Source organism: Oncorhynchus gorbuscha, linkage group LG03 (assembly GCF_021184085.1).
Source record: "Oncorhynchus gorbuscha isolate QuinsamMale2020 ecotype Even-year linkage group LG03, OgorEven_v1.0, whole genome shotgun sequence".
Taxonomy (NCBI): domain Eukaryota; kingdom Metazoa; phylum Chordata; class Actinopteri; order Salmoniformes; family Salmonidae; genus Oncorhynchus; species Oncorhynchus gorbuscha.
The window spans coordinates 81,817,448-81,832,460 of NC_060175.1; the positions used below are offsets into that span (position 1 = coordinate 81,817,448).

At 43.8% G+C, this 15,013-nt stretch overlaps 1 protein-coding gene and 1 pseudogene across 3 annotated transcripts in view; both read right to left on the reverse strand.

Annotated features, from left to right (window-relative positions):
- Positions 1-1,858: 1,858 nt before the first annotated feature.
- Positions 1,859-3,717, reverse strand: LOC124022342 (annotated as a pseudogene).
- Positions 3,718-4,217: 500 nt separating this feature from the next.
- The window catches only part of LOC124032037 (FERM domain-containing protein 4B-like), a 36,066-nt gene continuing 25,270 nt past the window's right edge, over positions 4,218-15,013 (reverse strand). For 2 of the 3 annotated variants that reach the window (XM_046344019.1, XM_046344017.1), the window contains exons 10-23: positions 14,554-14,611; positions 14,325-14,411; positions 12,537-12,613; positions 12,300-12,438; positions 11,983-12,124; positions 11,671-11,804; positions 11,220-11,336; positions 9,998-10,226; positions 9,831-9,887; positions 9,458-9,728; positions 7,502-8,271; positions 7,119-7,257; positions 5,992-6,116; positions 4,218-4,948 (exon numbers count right to left, since the gene is read on the reverse strand). In XM_046344019.1, coding sequence (XP_046199975.1) covers positions 6,014-6,116; positions 7,119-7,257; positions 7,502-8,271; positions 9,458-9,728; positions 9,831-9,887; positions 9,998-10,226; positions 11,220-11,336; positions 11,671-11,804; positions 11,983-12,124; positions 12,300-12,438; positions 12,537-12,613; positions 14,325-14,411; positions 14,554-14,611 — 2,323 coding nt within the window. In that variant the 3' untranslated portion in view covers positions 4,218-4,948; positions 5,992-6,013. The remainder of the gene's footprint in view (positions 4,949-5,991; positions 6,117-7,118; positions 7,258-7,501; positions 8,272-9,457; positions 9,729-9,830; positions 9,888-9,997; positions 10,227-11,219; positions 11,337-11,670; positions 11,805-11,982; positions 12,125-12,299; positions 12,439-12,536; positions 12,614-14,324; positions 14,412-14,553; positions 14,612-15,013) is intronic. The other variant, XM_046344018.1, reaches the window with a different exon arrangement.

The following is a 15,013-nucleotide window of genomic DNA, read 5'->3' on the forward strand; positions in this document are numbered from 1 at the left end:
TTCTCCAGTTCAAGAGTGTTCCACAATACATAAACTCAGTAAAAAAATAAACATCCTCTCACTGTCAACTGTGTTTAGTTTCAGCAAACGTAACGTGTAAATATTTGTATGAACATAAGATTCAACAGCTGAGACATAAACTGAACAAGTTCCACAGACATGTGATGAACAGAAATGGAATAATGTGTCCCTGAACAAAGGGTGTGTCAAAATCAAAAGCGACAGTCAGTATCTGGTGTGGCCACCAGCTGCATTAAGTACTGCAGTGCATCTCCTCCTCATGGACTGCACCAGATTTGCCAATTCTTGCTGTGAGATGTTACCCCACTCTTCCACCAAGGCACCTGCAAGATCCCAGACATTTCTGTGGGGAATGGCCATAGCCCTCACCCTCTGATCCAACAGGTCCCAGACGTGCTCAATGGGATTGAGATCCGGGCTCTTTGCTGGCCATGGCAGAACTCTGACATTCCTGTCTTGCAGGAAATAACCCACAGAACGAGCAGTGTGGCTGGTGCCATTGTCATGCTGGAGGGTCATGTCAGGATGAGCCTGCAGGAAGGGTACCACATGAGGGAGGAGGATGTCTTCCCTGTAAAGCACAGCATTGAGATTGCCTGCAATGACAACAAGCTCAGTCCGATGATATCACACCGCCCCCAGACCATGACGGACCCTCCACCTCAAAATCGATCCCGCTCCAGAGTACAGGCCTCGGTGTAACGCTCATTCCTTCGACGATAAACGCGAATCCGACCATCACCCCGGTGATACAAAACCACGACTCATCAGTGAAGAGCACTGTGATGTCTGGTGAGGATCTGCCTTACAACAGGCCTACAAGCCCTCAGTCCAGCCTCTCTCAGCCTACTGCGGACAGTCTGAGCACTGATGGAGGGATTGTGCGTTCCTGGTGTAACAAGGGCAGTTGGTGTTGCCATCCTGTACCTATCCCGCAGGTGTGATGTTCGGATGTACCGATCCTGTGCAGGTGTTGTTACACTTGGTCTGCCACTGAGAGGACGATCAGCTGTCCGTCCTGTCTCCCTGTAGCGCTGTCTTAGGCATCTCACAGTACGGACATTGCAATTTATTGATTTTTTTAAACGAATTATCTTTGAAATACAGGGTCCTGAAAAAGGGACGTTTCTTTTTTTGCTGAGTTTATATTACAAAAAAATGTTTTAAGCAGTAATCAGACAACTTCTGACGTCTGACTAAACACTGTGAAGGCTGGGCAGATCAAGTTCGATAACAATGTGTCTGTTAGTGACCCTGTGCTAATCTGAGAATCATCAGTTGAACTCACGGCTTTGAGATAGGTCACATTGCTCTTTTTGATCTCGTTAAGCAGTTCATCGCGGGGTGTCACATCCACCTTGAGTGGCTGCCGCCTTCGAGGAACAGGCTTTAATGTCTTCATCACATCTTCTGGAGTGGCCTTCAGTTCTACCATCTCATCAACGCTGGTACCCCTCTGTTTTCCTGTTGTCTTCCTGAGCTGGACATTCAGCCTCTCTGCTCTCCTGTCGTCCCTTGGGTCCAGATCCAGAAAAGGGTCAAGCTTTTTGGGGGTCCTCTTCAGCTGGATGTCTCTTAGAGATTTACCAGACGAGTCCATGCTGGGGGGTTGTTGTGGAATGGGGTTGCGCTGTGGAGTGTGGTAAATCTGCTTGTGTTGATACTGTGGAGAAGTGTTGGACTGCTTGACTCGGGAGGAGGGCTCTGGTTTGGGTACTATGGGACCCTGTGGACCCTTGGGCAGCTGCGGCATGAGGGCGGGATTTCGGGAGGGACGTAGCCAAGCATCGCCAGCAGCCCTGGGGGCAGGTTCAGAGTCCGTTCATACATTTACATTTACATTTAAGTCATTTAGCAGACGTTCTTATCCAGAGCGACTTCTCAAACACCTCCTTATGCTCCTGCTTCTGCTGCTTGCTCTGCTCCCCGTTCCTCTGTTTTCTCTGGCGGTCCAGGTTCCTGGTCAGTAGGTTAGTCACCACCATCCTAGGCCCTGCCTGCTCAAAGTGGTAGCCCATCTTCAGGCGCATTGTTGGCCTTGAGCAGGCGCGACACCTCCATCTCCGCGTGGTGGCCCAGCATGTGTCTCTGGTTGTGGAAGCGGAGCTCAGTGAGCGTCTGTTGAACTGTAGGCAGCGGATAATGGCGATGATGCCCTTCCCTGTTACGAAGTTAGACTATGTTCAGTGTGGTGATGAAACGGTTCTCTCTCAGCATGTTGGCAGGGTGAAGGCAATGTTTTCGTCTGCACCGGTGTTGGCTATGCTAAAGGTTTTTACGTGTTTGTTCTTCTTCAAGGCATTGACGTATTCTATAAGCATTTCTTTGGGAATGTTTTCTATGTTGTTCAGGTTTACATCTGTGATAGTGGGGTTGTTGTTGCAGATCTTACCCAAGGTGGTGTCCAGGTTTGTCTCATTCCTTGAGGGTCTTGATGTCTTCTTGGCCCCATCAAGATCACCTAGGCCCTCGCCAAGGGCCAGCGATGGAATTTTTTGCTTGTTTATTACTCTCACCTCTTTCTCCAGCACAAAACAGGCCCTCTTCTCCTCTGGAGTCATCTCTGTTACTTCAGGAGTCTGTGGTGTTCATTTCTACTTTCTCAGATATTTGTGATGTGCTCTTTTTTTGCTCTCTGCTCTCAGTCTCTTTCTCCTCTTTCTTGTTGGTGAACTCTGGAGGGGTCTGCAAGGGACTGGTAGTGTATACAGGGTTTGTGCTATTGTCATCCAATGACTCATTTAAATGTTTATTCACTGGATGTTCATGTTTTCCTATGACCCTTTCATAGTTTATGTCCTTTTTATCCTCATCCTCTTCCTCCACTATAATTTCCTCTCCTTCAACACCATCTGTGGCTTCCACCTCAATGACTTCTTCTTGCACCTCATACACAATTTCCATGTGTTCGGCATTTTCTTTCTTTTCAGCATCCTCTTCCATGGTTTTCTGATGAAGACAAGTAGTACAATCATTTAATAAACTTAGCCTTGTAGAACATACAGTCAGTCAGTTAATTGTTTGTTTATAATGTTATAATAATTAAAGCGGTATACAGTATGATATATTAAGATGTTTCACCAGATAGGTGCAGTGAAATGTATTGTTTTACAGGGTCAGCCATAGTAGTACGGCACCCCTGAAGCAAATTAGGTTTAAGTGCCTTGCTCAAGGGCACATCAACAGATTCTTCACCTTGTCGACTCAGATATTCAAACCAGCAATCTTTTGATTTCTGGCCCAATGCTCTAACCACTAGGCTACCAGCCACCCTACTTGAAGGCTATATCTACGGTATATTGACCATTGATTATGTAGTCCCTTACCTTATTGGGCAGTAGTGACGGGGATCCTCTCCTCCTCCCGCATGCGTTTGGACTCCATCTCCCAGTACAGATAATCTACCAGGCCACTGTGGTCAAACGAACCTTCTCTGTCTGGCTTTTCTGCCTCTGACCCACAGGTACCCTCTCATCTGGGGCTATAACGTCCACCTCTTTCTGGAGCTCTTTCAGCTCCTCAGGAGACAAGCTAGCCAGGATATCGTCTTCATCAATGTCTTCCTCATTTATGTCCTCCATGTCCCAGGTCCCTTCGGTTGGACATATCCATCTAGAAGTCGTTTGACAAAATAATCTGTTTGTCAATCAACCTAAAGGGTAAAAAGTATATCCACAATGACTGAACAGTTCTAGAGCTGAGTGGACAGTGCTACTGGCTCTAGCTGGTAAATGGCCTGCTCACGCCTCAGACAAAGTCTATAATTAACACATAGGATCACATGGAAAATATGTTTGGTGCAAGAGGGTCAGGGGTCATACTAACATATTCCTTTTTCAGCAGCTTGAGTCAACAGACTTCATGATCATGCAGCATGGCAGTTGATTGTGAGACAGGAAGAGGGGGAGATAGACAGTAACAGGTGGATTGTTTTTTTACAAGCCTGGGGAGGAATCCTAGGGTCCACTGCGTAGAGGGCTCCGCCCAATCCCCCAGAGTTCCCTGAAAAATGTAATAAGATCTCCCTAAAGTGATGCACAACAATGAACAGCTGATATAAATGAGAATATCTGATATGTAGTGGGTTGCTATACTCAATGGGAATGTCCTGTTATCAGTATGACACCCTGTAGCATGTAATTGAGAAAGTCTTGTTTATCACACACAGGGCTAAAGAAGTCACACTACAAATCAAGTCTCACACTGTTTTTTATTAATGTCCCAAATCCAAATGGGAGATATTCACTCAGAGTATGAGAAGACAAACAATACATGGACAATGTAGAAATATGTAGAGAAACAAATAAAGGAATATTATTTGAGGGTTATCCAGTCATATCTTTTTACATCATACAAAAAACCTACTTATCAAAAGTTTATGTTCTCCACATGCAAGCAATTTACATCACAATAACACAGTCACAAATAATAATAATCTATAAACATGTACATTCAGATTCATACTTGGGAGAGGAGAGAATGTCAGTCCATGGACTGACAACCTGGGACTAAAGAAGGGTTAGTTTATTATTTTGTTATCACATTTTGTGAATAATAACTCCAAAATGTTTTACAAAGATATTAAAGTTGATTTACAATATGTATAATGGCATAATACAATTGGTTCAATATATTTGGGTCAAAGATATCCCAAGGTTTGAAATTCACAATGATGAAGCTGCTTTTCCAGATCAGCAAAACTTTTGTGCCATCACCACATCCATGTCTTCCTGAATAATATCGATCTCCATCCAATCCAAGGCACATGGGAGAGTCATTCTCAAGCTTCATAGTATGTATACAGATTGGATAGTTGGCATCCATCCAGAGGTCTGTGCTTCTAGTGTCAGGGTCATTGTGACAGATTTCCTTCCAGTCCTCTTACCTTCAGTGGATTCTCATGTAATTTCCAGCCATGAATATTCTCCTGTAATAAAGAGATGAAAACATACACATTTGAGTCAAGGTCACTACTAAAGACTCCCATACTTTAGGATAGCATATTACTGCATGAAACCTCCTGCATGCTGCAACAGCTGAGATTATAATCTACTGTACAGGCATGGAAATGGAACAGAACAAACCAGGGATAAACACCATGAAAAAATATGTTATTAGAAAGAAGGATGTTTAACAAAAGCAAATGACCTACTGTCTTGTCAAGCACGCCATGCAATAATATAAGGAATGTAAAATTAGAATTTTCCACTTAATATAGATCACAATTTACACTAATGAGAGGCAAGCAAAAGTAGGTACATTCTACTACTGGTGCTATGAGGTACAGTATGTGCAGGATGTGGTGTGTAAACTGTGCATGTGAAGGTAGACAATGTGAAAGTGGGGTTTCTAGCTACAGGATGTAATGTACCATTTGCTTCACATTTCACTGGGCACAGACGTCGTTAGTTCAACGTCTAGTTTTGATTTAAATTGTTGAGTTGTCCACTAATGTGAATTCAATGTGAAATCAACAAACCATTTCATCATGTCATTGGATTTAGGTTAAAAGTTGGGTTAAAAATGCTAAATTCCCTTACATTGATGACATTTTGAAAATCCAATCAGTTTTCCATGATGATTCAACATCATCACATTTAATTATTTTGTTGAAATGACATAGAAAGAACGTTGATTCAAACTGTTTTATCCCAGTGGGATGCAGCCATACTGAATTTGTGAGCCTGCTAATAGACCAAGATAATTTGCCAAAATCTTTGATCGAGTGGGTAAGGCATGGTCATCCAAGAGATAGAAGTATCTGGATTGGGCCGTGGCAGAATGTGTTACCACTGCTCTGGCTGTACATTTAATGGATGGTCTACATATTGATTTCACCTTGATTTTCACGGCACTAAATGAGCTACACTATATTGATCAATATGGCAAATGATGAGACGCAGATGGAAACTGAAAACAGTGGCACTGATGGAAATGGATTAGCACTACCACAGCCTATTTGCATCTCACCCTTGTGTGTTTGAATGGCTGCCTAATGGTCTTCCTCAGCGCTATTGGCCACAGCACCAAACATCTTTACTGAATCTACCGGCATCGTATCAGACCTCTTCAACACATTGCATTCTGGGGGAAATCTATGTACATGAGGATTGAGGATGGACAGATTGTGAAAGGAGAGAAAGAAAGGAAGAAAGTGAAAAGATCACCAGTTCACAAAGAACACACCCACACTCATTAGAGACTGCTTCGTTATTGGGGTTTACTTTCACACCAACAGGCCAAACACACTGATGTCACTTACTATCAAAGACTGTTCATAGATAAGGATAACATTTTAAAGTCTATCTGACAGCCAAAATGACCTGTCCAATCATGAGGAACGGGATGAAGGTGGAGAAGAGGAGAGGATGCAGGAGTATTAAGAGCAGGTGGAAGGATAGCAGTAAGTGGTGACAACGAACGCTAGGATGGTCCTGAGGTTCAATGTCATTACAGGCAAACACAGAGAGTCAACAGAGATGACATCCACAAGAATACCTGCTATTGTGCATAGGGAGGAGAAAAATATGAGCATGTTTTTACCTGGTAAGTTGACTGAGAACACATTCTCATTTACAGCTTCAATCTTGGGCATAGTTATAGGGGAGATGAATGAGTCAATTGGAAACTGGGGATGATTAGGTGGCCATGATGGTATGAGGACCAGATTGGGAATTTATCCAAGACACCCCTACTCTTATGATAGGTGCCATGAGATCTTTAGGGACCACAGAGAGTCAGGAACCCTGTTTAACATCCCACCCCTACACAGGGCAATGTCTCCAATCACTGCCCTTGGGAATTGAGATGTTTTATTTTGACCAGGGGAAAGAGTGCCTCCTACGGGCACTCTAACACCACTTCCAGCAGCATCTGGTCTCCTATCCAGGGACCAACCCTGCTTAGCTTTATATTTAAGCCAGCAGTGGCTGCAAGATGGTATGCTACTGGCTAAATAACCCTCATAAGACTGGTCTTGATTGAAACAATTTATTTCCCTTAGTTTAGGTCACACGATTAATGCTACTATTTCCTCTAAAATCATGTGGGATATATAGTTGACTACATGTAGGTGTGGGGCTGTGGTAGGTACTCACCTGATATGGGTGGGGCTCCGGTTGTAGGTGCCATGGGCTCCTGGGTGATGGTGCTGTGGTGACTCTGCCATGTTATCATTGTCTGTAAGACCCACAGTTAGCTGGCTGCGCCTGTTTCCTGTGCTGGTGGATGAGGAAACTAGAAAGAGAACACTTTTTAGTTGCACTAAAGAGACAGAAAAATAAAGGTGAGTCTCATTGAATGACACCCTAATCCTAACAATTAATACAGAATAATATTTTCCTACAGTATGTTAGGAATGTATGAATTGTATTAATAAAAAATAAAAACATGTCCCTCTGTGTTACTGAGGGTGAACAGACAGAGTATGGTTTCTGAGGTGACCTGTTCCAGTATGATGAGAAGCAGGATCAACTACTACCTGAGGAGTAGGAGGTGGTTCGGCTGGAGTGGCTGAAGGGGGCTGGCATGGTCTGGTATCCAAGGCTGAGCTGAGAGCCGTTATCGTAGTCATACCCAGCCAGACCTCTACCTGCCTCTATGTGGCCCCCGCTGCGGTGGTACCAGCCTCTCAGGTGCTCAGCCACCATGGCCTTTTGCATGTTCTTCTCTAAGGGCTCATTGCGGGGCCCATGTCTGGTCCGGGGCAATCTCATGGTAGCGTAGGGGTTCTGAGCAAGACTGTCCGCCCGATCACTACTGTAGGTCCTGTATCGCTCGTGTCCGTAATTGTGGACTTGGTAGGAGGGGTTGACATTGTAGTGGCCCTCCATCTCGTTCTCATAGACGTAAGCACCGTTGGAGTAGGGCTCCATGTCTGGACAGGGGTAGCCTGCCACGTAGTAAGCAGTTGGCGCGTAGTGTGCCTGGGGCTCGTAAGTATCACTAAAGCCGATATGGTTCTGGACCAAATTGGGCATACTGCCTGTATTACCGTAGACCTCCACCCTCCTGTGCAGCTGATGGTTGCGGGTCCGAGAGTCCAGGGTGCAGTAGTGGGGGTTGCCTGCGTAGTCCAAGCTGGACTGGCTGGTGTAGGAGCAGCAATCCTCCAGGGCTTCTGTGCTGTTGTTCCTGCGGGCAGGGGACTGGGTAAACACTGGCTTCTCTGAGTCAGTATCCTTTAATAGCCGTTGCTGTGACTCCAGACTCCCACTGCGGTGCCTGAAGGACTGAGAGTTCCCATCCGACCTGCAAAAGTCACACACACAAAAGAAGCAAATAGTATGGTTAAGAAATCCAGATGTACAGCACACTAAATTACAATTGTTTTCTGCATCCTGCATTCCACCCTGCCTTGCTTCTGAAGCTAAGCAGGGTTGGTCCTGGTTGGTCCCTGGATAGGAGACCAGATGCTGCTGGAAGTGGTTGGAGGGCCAGTAGGACGCATTCTTTCCTCTGGTCTAAAAAAATTTTTATTCCAATGCCCCAGGGCAGTGATTGGGGACACTGCTCTGTGTAGGGTGCTGTCTTTCGGATGGGACGTTAAACGGGTGTCCTGACTCTCTGAGGTCATTAAAGATCCCATGGCACTTATCGTAAGAGTAATGTTGTTAACCCCGGTGTCCTGGCTAAATTCCCAAGCTGTCCCGCTTACCATCATGGTCACCTAATCATCCCCAGCTTAGAATTAGCTCATTCATCCCCCTGTAACTATTCCCCAGGTCGTTGCTGTAAATGAGAATGTGTTCTCAGTTAACTTACCTGGTAAAATAACGGCAAAATAAAATAAACAATTGTTTTCTGTTAAACGGTGGGATGCTGTCATGTTTTGTCTTAGATTGTCTTGTCATTTTGCTTTTCCCTCTGTTCGTTTTCCCCCTGCTGGTCTTTTTAGGTTCGTTCCCCTTTTTCTCTCTCCCTTCCTCTCTCTCTTCTCTCTATCGTTCCGTTCCTGCTCCCAGCTGTTCCTATTCCCCTAATCAATCATTTAGTCTTCCCACACCTGTTCCCTATCTTTTTCCCTGATTAGAGTCCCTATTTCTCCCCTTGTTTTCCGTTTCTGCCCTGTCGGATCCTTGTCTATTGTTCACCGTGCTGTGTCTGTGTATCGCCCTGTCGTGTCGTGTTTCCCTCAGATGCTGCGTGGTGAGCAGGTGTCTGAGTCTGCTACGTTCAAGTGCCTTCCCGAGGCAACCTGCAGTTCATGATCGAGTCTCCAGTCTGTTCTCGTCATTACGAGTGGAATTATGCTTTATGATTGTAGATTTACTTTACTGGATTAAAGACTCTGTTTTCGCCAAGTCGCTTTTGGGTCCTCATTCACCTGCATAACAGATGCAGGTAAGGTAGGAGAGTATAGGATAAATGTTCAGGGTCGTGGTGAGAGGGTAAGAGTTTGGTTAGGCATGGTCTGAGGGGTGGTGGAGGGTCTCACCTGAGCTGGCTGCTGCTGTAGGCGTTGCGGGTCATAACGGGGGTGGAGGGCATGCTGCGTGCGTCCCGTGAAGGTCTGGGTAAGGTTTTGTAGGGGCTGCTGTGTGCGGATGACACCTCTCTGGAGTGGTAGTGGTGTGAAGCATCCTGGCCGTCAAACGCTAACCTGTTGAGACTCTTGTTGTTGTGGTGATCTAGGGAGTGCGCGGGGCTGAGCTGAGGGGAGCACTGGACAGACCGTGACAGGGGCCTCTGAGCACGATCAGAGTCATCTGGACCAAAATACAAAACTAATGATCAGATGGGATTGGTAAAGCAGCTGTGCGACAAAGGTCAGGGAGCTACTGTATGACTGAAATCTGTGTCCCACTCACCGTCATCCAGAATCTGACTATCTGACAGGGAGCTGGTCTCTAAACGGATAAATTCATCTGGGGAAGAAGAAGGAAAGTATATTATAGGCTACAGATTAAAGTACAAATGTATAAAGTCATATTGTGGAATGTGAGTGCATGTGTTTGTCGATCTTTATCCCCAGTACCTGTGATAATCACAGAGGCTCTTTGGGTAGGCTTCTTGCCTTTCTTGATTCTGTACTGGTTCATCTCGTCTTCAACGTGCTGCAGTTTCCTCATGGCATCCTGACAGTTCCTCCTCCTCTTCCTCTTCACAGTCTTACAGAGCTCTGCCTCTGAGGCCAGCTTCTTAGCTGCTTCTACGATCTTCTGCTGCAGAGCAAACATGCTCTCCAGGTTCCTCAGATAAGGGTCCTAAAGATCAGAGTACAGACATTATTATAGACATTATTACATCAGAGAATGGCAGATCCATTTCAATATCCACTGAGCACTTTAAATGCAATATCCAATTGTAAATTACAGTAGAATGTAGTCATATCAACAACATAATATTTTGCAGTTTGTGCCTGTATTGGGAAAAGCATCAGGCAACTCATCAACACGTGATCCATATGAAACAGGACAGGACATGATCCTAACTTCATCACATTCCATTCATGACACAATTTTTTTATTTTCTTCAGTGTACAGTATATGTGTTTCTCTGCTTACAGTAATATCCTAAAACCCCAAGTTCAAATCCCTGAGGAATTCATGTTATGTCATATTCTGCAAAATATTAGTCCTGTTACAAACTTAACAAGGCCAACATGTACAACGGACATCACACTGCTTGCTTAGCAGGTACAGCTTCCTGATTGGGCTCCTACAAAGACTGGAACACAGGACCTCTGCCTTGCAAGCACGCATGACCGCCCTCCTGAAGCGTATATTACCAGTTCGGCACCACCGAAAAGTTAATAATTTGGCAGCGCAAATGACGGCACTTCAGGCTGAGGAGTAAATTTCACACATCCTGTCATGACTTCCGCCGAAGTCGGTCCCTCTCCTTATTCGGGCGGTGTTCGACGGTCGGCGATCTACCTTTCATTTTCCATTTGTTTTGTCTTGACCCTCTGTTTCCCCCCATGTCCTTGTCCGGAATTGTTCATTGTGAGTGCTTGTGCACGTTATGTCTGGGGGTTTTGTCCCATTGTATATATTGTTTTGTCACAGTGATTTTTATCATTAAACTGCGCCGTTGTAACACAGTCTTTGCTCTCCTGTGCCTGACTTCTCTACCGCCAGTACGCACGGCTTAAACATCCCCATGTGCTACACATGAACGTGAGATTTGGTTCTGGGTTCCTAGATTAGTTAGCTAAATATATGTCATATACTGAACAGTGCAGTTTCAATACAGACCTCATTGTATGGGAAGAGGTCATCCAGTTTGAAGGTCGTTCCAACGCGTCGTCTGACATGAGGAGGTCTCTCGCCTGCAAACAAGGGATACTCTTTTGGCAGTTTGCCCGTGAGCTCCTGGAAACACATAACAAAATATCCAGGTCAGTTAGCTTTACAGAAAACAATGTGAGAAAACACGAAACAGACACTCTCTGTGGCACACTGGCTCGTACAGTTACATTTACATTTACATTTAAGTCATTTAGCAGACGCTCTTATCCAGAGCGACTTTACACAGTGTTTCACTCCAATAGTCTCAACTGCCCAAACTAAAGCAATTTGTACAGTAGCTTGACTGATTTTTCACTGACTGACCCTGCCTGACTGAAATTAATTGCTGAAGTGTATCAGCCTAGCACCTCCAAAAATCAATGTAAGTAATTGTCCAAGAGAAAAATGGGCCTTTCACCGCCTCCAGCAAGCAGATTTTCTTCAGCTCCTTTGTTTTCTGGGTCAAGACGTCTTGGATCTCTTGTTCCTTCTTCTTTAGGTCAGAGATCTTCTCCTTTCTCTGCTCTTCGTCCAGTGCTGAATCGGCAGACCCTGTAGTGGTGACATTGTTTACACTATAAATGTACCGTAGGCCTATGTGTTAGTTTTGGTTGTACTTTTTCTAACACAGTGCATACAAATAAGGGTATATTTATTCCTAGCCCTTTATACAGGTATTTTAAAACACTTAGCTAAATATAGACTTTCAGCAACCAGAATGCTGACCTACCTGTTGACGCCAGGCTACCAGTGCTAGCCATAATGAGGTTGTGCTTTAGGTTATCTCCTAGTCTGGTTATCTTGGTTCCTCCTCCATGCTCTGTTAGATCGACGGCAATATCACCCAGACTTTTCGCTGCAGTTATTTTACCCTGTTGGATTAGGGTATTATGGGGTGAATACATACTACAAACCTACACTGTCTACATGTAAATATCAGCATTTAATCCAACATGAATACATGTATTAATTTAGGGACACGTGAAGGTACAGAACACAGGTACACTGATTAGGTCAGGACTAAAAAGAGATAATATGACATGGTACCTTGCTTTGCTTCCTGTCCAAGTAAAACTGGTGCTGACTGATGGCCATGACCCAGATGGTTTTGATCAGTGAATGGCTGGCGTACCATGTGTGGATGACCAAGCTGGTCTGGCCGAATGTACGCTTGGTCACTGCCCGCCTGTTTAGAGGAAATACATTAGGCTCAGGAAGAAGAGCTTCTTTAGCTGTCTAGGAAATGTAGTTGTGATAAATATTTATAGTTTGACTTGCCCTCACCTGTGAGGGTCATTCACCTCAACAGCAAATTTCTTCTCCCGAAAATACAAGTTCTCCAGTTGCTTCCACTGATACAGCTATGGAGGTAAACACAGAGAAACAACTGATTAATGATTGGTGAAACATTTACTTGAACTTTAACTCTCAAATCCTGCATATGACACCTTTATATGTACCCATATAAAGTATATGATTAAATAATAAGCATCTGTAATGATGAATCACAACAGATATATTACAATGACCTTATACTGACCTGGCTATGTCATAACACATGCCCACATAGTCAATCCCATGATCTAATAACTAGCAAACCGCAACCTTTAATCAAGTAAGTTAAATCACAACTATAACTTCAACTGCCATGAAACAGGCAAGGGCTGTCAGGTCTATGATCGCATTATATCATTATACAGGTGCTAGTCCAGAGTAAATAGCATTTTGCTACAAAGGGGCATACCACAAAGACAAATAACAATGTGTAACAGCTTCCATGGCTCATCGCATTGCTCAGTAACCCCTCCAGGTGCTGACTGTTTACAGTAAGATATGAAGAATCCACAGAGGTGCATGACTCATCACCATGTCTAGGTTCGCCACACGAGGCAGGCATTTACAGCCTTGTTACAGACCCAAAATAATGGTTGGATTTTATAATCCACCCCTCTCTCTCCTATTATAGCTAGTTCTGTAGCGTATCTGTAACATTTACCAACACTATTGTACCTATTACATAATATCAGGGACAGAAAAAAAACAATAACCCAAATTGTGCTACCATCAAAAATCACATCATAAAAAAGCATGATATCATCATATATGTAGTTGTTTTTCATTTAACAAAATGTTATTGTCAACATCCAATATGTAAAACTGTTGCTTTATCTCTTACCAGTAGAGGTCCAGTAATCCTGTTTCTATAGTAATGCTGTCTCTAATCCTTTTTTGTCAAGCTCAAACAACTCCTTTTCTCTGCTTCCAACATGTCTCCTCAGGTACTCTCAGCACTCTGAAGGGTAACGCCCAGTGCCCTGCCTTCCTGTCTTTGACATCACATACACACCCTCCTCCCAACACTAAATATGTCTGCCCAACCAGATCTCCTTCTCTCTCCGTGTTCAAATTCATACAGACATAGATCATTAACTTAACACCGTGATCATGTAGAGGCAGACCACAAAGCTTGGTGTTTGTCCAGGAGAACAGCAAGCTATAAAACATCCACTGAACCAGAAGAGTGGGTTACACACTTGACACTTTATGTAGGACTCTCAGAATGATGAATATATCTACATGTATCAACTGATCTGGTAGAAGTTGAGCAGGCATACCTCTGTTATAAGTGATAGACATAAATATTATAAATACAGGCCTCCAAAGTAATGTTTACCTTAAAGGGATTGACCACAGAGTTGTTATAAACTACATATTCAAGTCTGGCCTCCTTCAGCTGTATTGAGGGCCTAACCCCGATCAGATGAATAGGTGATGAATGTGTGTGAGAGGTTAGTGAATCATGATAGTGCTACGTGCTGGAGGTATCTTTATCACTGACATTTTCATCTTTCCTCAAACAGCCTGCTGATGCTCCTAGAGCTGTCAGGTATAATGCCACAGTAGCAGGCAGACATCTTATCTGCAAAATGAATCTCCTATTCACCTGTAAAGGCTATACTGCAAAACAACCACTGTATGCTGCCAATAAAATATCTCATGCAAAACTAATCCTGTACTCCTCCATACTGTAAGCAGAGAAGAACACAAATGGGAACAAACAAATAAATGTACCTTCCTTGGTTTCAATTTATCCTGCAAATCATATTGGCCAATTCCTTTGTAACTGATCCCAAGCCACCATGGGATACCTTGCTTGTCCTGTAATGCAAAAGCATAGTTTCATGACTGAACTGCATACATACATTCCCTTACAGAAATCTGATTTATAATTGTATTTATTAGGATGTATAAGTACAATGCACAGCTGTTGTGTGCATAATGCAATATACTGTATTATTACCTTTACTTCATAATAATGAACACCATACGTGGGTAAGGATTCCACTAGAGTCAAATACCTGAAATAAAATCATTTTCTTTTACAGTAACATCCCAGAATCACTCTTTAACTTCCAAAAGGTGGTTTCCAGGGATATTATAGATGGTACAGGACAATGAGAGCATGATATGTTAAAGGTGCCTACAGTGAATCACAATGATTCACTGGCCAGACAGTAACTGAACTGGGTTATTGATTTTTATCAGACCTTGGCTGCGAGAAAGGAGAGTGTGAGAAAGAGAGAGAGAGAGAGAGAGAGTAAGGGAGAGAAGAAAAAGAGAGGGAGAAGAGAGAGAAGAGAGTAACGAGTGAGTATTTGAGAGAGAAAACAGAGAGCAAGAAAGGGAGTAAGAGATAGAAAGAGAAAAAGAGAGAGGACTGAGAGATAGCCAGGGCCTGATGTTTTCAATCTTATGACTTG